The 6,139-nt window shown below is 52.0% G+C and overlaps 1 protein-coding gene across 1 annotated transcript in view; it reads right to left on the bottom strand.

Annotated features, from left to right (window-relative positions):
- LOC104542955 (pre-B-cell leukemia transcription factor 1-like) overlaps window positions 1-5,360 on the bottom strand; it is a gene marked incomplete at its 5' end in the record, with an annotated part of 29,848 nt that extends 24,488 nt beyond the window's left edge. Inside the window, 2 exons of the mRNA XM_010187435.1 lie at window positions 1-109; window positions 5,157-5,360. Of these exons, the coding sequence (XP_010185737.1) occupies window positions 1-109; window positions 5,157-5,360 (313 nt within the window). The remainder of the gene's footprint in view (window positions 110-5,156) is intronic.
- Between the last annotated feature and the right edge of the window lie 779 nt (window positions 5,361-6,139).

Raw genomic sequence — 6,139 nt, 5'->3', positions numbered from 1 at the left:
CCGCCTCCTTTTTCGGGGCCCGCTACCCCCTCGGCCAGGAGCATGTTGTCTAACCGCATCAGCTGGGGGTCCGTGGGCTCTTCTTCTTGTGCCCCCCGGATGCTCAGCACTGCAGGAGACACAAAGGGGAGAGGAAAGCCTGAGTCGTGCTCGGGAGTTAACTGGGGAAGGGTATGCTCATCCAAAAGGGGATGCTCATCCCAGGCTGGGCTGGAGGAGCTTGATCCCCATCAACGGGGCTTCTTTTCCTTCCCCAAGGGCACCCCGACAGGCAGTCTGCATCCTCAGCTCTCCAGCCCCGCAGCGGCGATGGGGACACCCCAGCTCCCTGCTCCCCGCTCTGCCTCTTCCCTTCCTCCCTGCAGGGAAGAAGCAGAGCAGAACTGGCAGAGAGCTCACCGCAGAGGTAACCCAGAAAGCCACACTTCGCATTTAAATAAACAGTAAAACTGCTAATAACACCAACCAAAAATACCAATAAATGTACCCATTCTTGCTGCATTGGGACCATATCCTGGACTCAAGCATGGGATGGGAAGCCCAGACCTGAGCTTGCCCAGGTGTCCTCTCATGTCCCTTATGGCCTGATAACACGTTGCTTATGGCCTGATCCCGCACCACCTGCATCAGCCAGAAACCCCAGATGGCAGAGGAAGATGCACAGAGCCCAGGGCTGACTGTGCCTCAGTTTCCCCACCTTTAAATGCAGATGGAGAGGGCCCGCAAGGCCATGCTTTTAGCCACACAGTGGAAAAATAAGCAAAAAAAATGCATGAAATAAATTTTATTCTTTGGAAACTGCCTTTTTTAAAGCGCTCACTTATTCCAGTGAACATGCTAAGAAAAAGGGCAATGATAAATTAATCCTCCCGAGCGACTTTCCACTGAGAGAATTTTCCTCCCCTCTTTGTACTCCCCGCCTCAATTATTGCTTCGAGTAAAAATCCTTCCTTTCCTGGAAAAAGCACACGGGAGCATCCTGACCCTTGGGATGTCCCCGGTCTGAAGGATGGAGGTGCCCTGTGTGCCCCACCACGGTCTGTGTTTGAACACAGAAGCATAACCTGATACGGGGTGTGCACAGCTGCAAAAAGAAAAATACAGAAATAAAATAAACCCTCGATGAGTGAATAAAAAAGGCATTTCCTGAGAGAAATGAACTGTATTTCCCCATCTCATCTGGCACAGGAGCAAAAAGCACTTTGTAAACACCCCCCCACCCCGAGCACACCCTCACGCACATCCAGAGCTGGGTAACGTCGCGTGGATTTTAACAAAGCCGTGCCTGTTTACACCTGAGATGAGTCTGATCCCCCCAGATCCACAGCGCAAACAAAAGCAAGTGACTTATCCTGTCATTAAAGGAAAAAAAGAAAAAAAGTCTAAAATCTGTTGGCAAGAAGAAGTAAAACCAGAACAGCTGAAAAACCTGGGGAAACACTGCCTATGGTATTCCTCACTCAGAAATAAGTTAAAGACGTGGCTATTATCAGAATAAAATGGAAGGAAAAGACCCTGCTCAGAGGTTTGGCTAACGCTAAACAAAGCTTTTTTTAAAGCGTCAAACTCTACTGAAATCATTCTTTTCAGGACTCTAGCACTTATTGCCGTTTTTGTGATTAAAACATTCGCTGTCAACAAAGGTGGGAAGGTCAGGGAGAAAGAAAAGAGAGGAAAAAAACCCAACAACAGCAAATTTGCCAATGAGATGAGCTAATAATAACGAATTCTATGCTAGGGAGGATCGTTTCTATATGGAGGGATGGGGGCCCAGTGCCAAATCTGGAGCCGGGTGCCAATTGCCGAGCCCTGAGGAGACAGGAGCGGCGTCTCCCCCCACCACGGGAGGCTTCCCACGGCACCGCCAGCGCCCGGCCACGGCTTCGCCCAGGAATAAATCCGAGGGGAGAGGACAGATTTCATCAGGAAAATGGTTTGGGGTCTGCAGTCCGTAAACTGAAATAAGAGGTAAAGGCAGCCAAAACCCTTAAAGACAGAAGAGAGAAGTGGGGAGGTGACAGGCTATGGGCGAGAGACAAACTTGCTATGAAGAAAGACATCAAATTCCTATTCTTTCAGGGCAAAATAAAACCACTAAATTAAAGCACATCAAAAGCCCAAATACAAATAGAAAACAACACAGGTTAAAAAAAAAATAACTAAAATTAAACCCCCCCTAGATAAACAAATCAAAAGCAGAGTTGCCAAAACAGGTGCATCTGGATTTCAAAAGGGAAATATTTTTAGATTAAAAATCTCAGGAATCATTGACCTGACAGGTAGGCACGAGTGATTAATTAGTTTATGTTTAGAGAGCTGCTTCCTGATGAAAAGCACTGTACAACCCCTGAGCTTTATTGCTGTGCCACACGCACGGAGCAGCACTCGCCGGGTGTGAGCATCCCCAGCATCTCTGGGTCGCACATCCCCGCAGCAGAGACCCGAACCCGGCCAGGGACCATGGGGAGACGGCCTGGGCTCCGAATAAGGCTACAGAGCAAATGAATGGCAAGGGCAATGCGTGAAAGCAGAACTGATGCTGCCTATTTATCCCTGGAAGGCTGTGCTCAGCTGAAAATTATTATTTAAGAGCTCCTTCTTTATCTTCCCAGTGCTATCCCTGGCTGCAATGCACCTCCTTGCCAAGATGCTCGGGGTGCCGTCCTCCTCGGCAGCTCTGACCCTCCAAAATTCCCCCTGTGATGGGATGCGGCCCCTGCTCCGCTGGCCGAGGGGCTCAGGGTGAGGCGGCCTGGGTGGCCTATCGTGAAAGACCCCCTTTTTTCTGCTTTTCCCACCAAATTAAAAGAAAATAAATTAGGCAGAACGATCCTCAGCGGCCCGGCAGGCAGTCGGAGCTGAGGGGCTGCGGGCGTGCTCCTGCCTGTGTCCTGGCACCCTCAAGAGCCGCCATTTGCTGCTCCTGGTTAAAGAGAGGGGGTTAAAAACGGGGAAAAAAAAAGGAAGAACAAAAAGAAAGATAGCGACTGGCAGCCGGGGGGGGGGGAAATTCATGCAAGACTTTCTGTCCTTGGCTGCTTTCCTGCTTGGATCAGCAGCCTCCGGAGCTGCGGCAACTGCCGCTAGAGGGCGCTCGGCCCTCGCCGAGGTCCCTCACTGCCTTAAACCGCATTTTTATATATAAATATATCTATGCATACATGCAAATATATACATATAGATGTATTTTAAAAGCAAAGGCAGGCCACCCGCCTATGTCCCTGCTTGCATCACCGCAGAACACTGCCGTGGAGGGGGACCGAGGAGCGGGGCTGCAGCAGGGTCACTGTCACCAACGCCAGCAGCAGGAGCAGCTGGGGACCAGGGAGCCACCAGCCTGCGGTCCAGTCACGGACACCACCACGGTCATGGAGATCCATTCCAGCAGCTGGGAAATGGCTCCCAGCTCACACGCTCGCTGCTTCTCCCCCTTGAGGAATGTATCACAGCTACGGTGTGCAGAGGACATCGGCCAAGTGCCAGTCCTGGGTGGCTCGGTGGTGGCAGGACTGGCCTCTGAGAAACAGGCCAGGAGACAAAGCCAAAAATTGCTCTCCGCTTCCTTGCCTTCCCTGCGACTCAGGGACACGGGATGGAAACTGCATTGGTCACCAAAGGTTTCAGATGCTCCAAGGTGTTTCCCACCAACCTGGGCATCTCCGAGGAGCACCGGCAGCACAGCCATCTCCATGCTCACATGAGGAGCAGCCAGCACCCCAACATGGCTGTGTCCCCACACCACAGTACGTGTGCCTGGTGTCCCTGCATGCTGGAGCAGCCACGCACCCTCCACGTACAGGCAGGGTGGGCACGGGGCAGGAGGAACAACCCTTGTCAGACAAGGTGCTGGCATAAGCCTTCAAAACAGACTACAGCCTGGGGATGGCCTGAGGCTGTGAAGACACCTAAAAAATCCACAAAGGTGGCTACCAGGCTCCTCCTGGTCCTCCACACCACTGTCCCCTCCCTTATTTACTCCATTTACAGCATTTTTCCAAAGGGACCTGAGAAGCCATGTCAGCGCAGGAGCTGAGCACACAGCCACCTCACTTCTACAAGGCCACCCCAAAATGCTTCAGCTTAGAAACTCCTTGCCCTCCACTCATTCCAAACCCTTCAGACCAGAGGTGCGCAGGCAACACAGGCAGAAAAACATCACGAAGGCAATCAAACACGATGGGGGTGACGGCAGCAGCTTAGCAGGAGACTGACTCAGCTGTGACAGCAGAAAAGGATGCTCAAACCTCCAAGCTCTACTGTCTTCTAAAAGGGCCAATTTATCCCGCTGTGGTCACTGTCCTCAAGCTGAGGAGATGATAGAAGCAAGGGCCTGTCTCGTCCAGACTCCCAGCATGGGATACATCCCCTCACGAGAGGATGTGAGCTGCAGAGGCATAGCACTCCCTACCATTTCTCATCCTCATGTCTCCTTTGGGTGCCGCTGCATGTGTGTGTGCTCATCCCCAGCAAGGGACAGGCCAAGCAGAAGACCCTGGAGGAGGTCATGGCTAAGCAGAAGACACTGGAAGAAGCAAAGGCAAGGTGGAGCAGTGGCAATGGCCTCTCCAGGGATGCAGTGGTGAAAGAAGAGGTCTCCAGGGCCAGCGTGGCCGCTCATGAGGGCTTTGCTGCACAGTTCCTTGACTCTGCTGATTTCAGCGGTCAAAACCACAGCCCGGCGAAGTCTGCTGAGACCACCTGCTTAAGGTCCCCTCCAAGCACATGAGCTGGCAGCTCCTCCACAGCTCCGTCTGCTGACACCACCAGCCAAGGGCTGGTCCCAGCGGCTGGATGTTTAAATAGCCCCCCTCCCCAGAAAAGAAACCTGTGTGGTTTTAATGAGTACTGGAGGAGCGCTGCCCTCCCACCCAAGCTGGGCTGTTTCTGGATGGGTTTTCTCGTGGTTGCTTCTACCCATTCCCAACTTGCTGAACTGCCTTTCCAAGGGGACGTCTTAAAGGAGAAGGAGATTTCAAGTAAATGATTGCAACTTATCGAAAATAATGTGCTACTTAGCATCAGAGACAAGCATCCTGGCAGGCAGAAATGGGAAGCAGTGCCGGAGCAGATGGGAGTAATTAGGTTGTGATTTTCAGAAGGGTTTTCTTTCCTGCCTCCACTGTGCCTAAGATGTACCGGTGGGGGAGACAACCCACTCGGCAGCAGAGCTTCAATGGAGACGGACGATTCCTCTGCCACGGCCGCTGGGCTGTCAGCTGCCTTTTGGCCTGACTTTCCCATGGGGAAACCAGAAATGCCCGTAGTGGCAATGCCGCTGGTGGAGCTCTGCTGGCTGCTCCCGCTGTCCTTGTACAGCCAGAAGCACAGCGAGATGCCTCCTTCCCCACCAAGGCACTCATCTGCCACCAAAGCACAGACACCTCACCCGCGCGTTGGATCTTCCCCAAATCCTTTCCTGGACCGGTGGGTGTTCCTGCTTTATGGACAACAAAGGCACAGCAGCTCCTGCTTGGGAACCCCAAAACTCTGAAACACGTATGGCACAGCCGGGCTTTGAAACACATCAACCCTCTTCCTACCTTTTGCAATTGAACCACCATTCACAACATTCACTCAGGCTCACGGAGACCCAGTGTCAGGAGTCACAGGAGCTCACTGGTTTTCTTTACACACATGTTTTTACACCTCCAGGTCTGAAACAACAGCCACCAAACAGAGACACAGCCACAATGCCAGCAAATGGCCCTGCTAACAAAACCAGTAACTAATCACGTTATTTTAAGCCGATCTCAGTATTCCCTGGAGCCTGAGTCCACATTTGTGAATGCTGAAGATGAACAGCACTGAACGTGGTACAAAAATGCTCCCATCTGCCTCATATTTGAGGACAGTTATGCATTAAGCAGCTCACGGCTGGCCGGCTGCATCCTCCTTGTGTTCATACATCTAGTCACAACCCAGCCAGGAGAGCTGGGGTTTGCTTCCTTGGCTGACGCGTGATGGCATGGGCTTGAGTTGCTCTTCCCAAACTTTCTTTGCGCAGAAAAACCCCCAGACCCCATTCACCTACCTAAACTCCTGGGGTTTTTTTTTTCTGATGCAAGTGCATTTTCAGATCACTTTCTTCTGCATTCCAATGCAACAGCAAACCGCAGACACAAAGGAAAATCCAGGGACT

Source organism: Mesitornis unicolor, unplaced genomic scaffold (assembly GCF_000695765.1).
Source record: "Mesitornis unicolor isolate BGI_N332 unplaced genomic scaffold, ASM69576v1 scaffold25866, whole genome shotgun sequence".
NCBI classification, from domain to species: domain Eukaryota; kingdom Metazoa; phylum Chordata; class Aves; order Mesitornithiformes; family Mesitornithidae; genus Mesitornis; species Mesitornis unicolor.
This window is presented reverse-complemented; position numbering and strand designations above follow the sequence as displayed.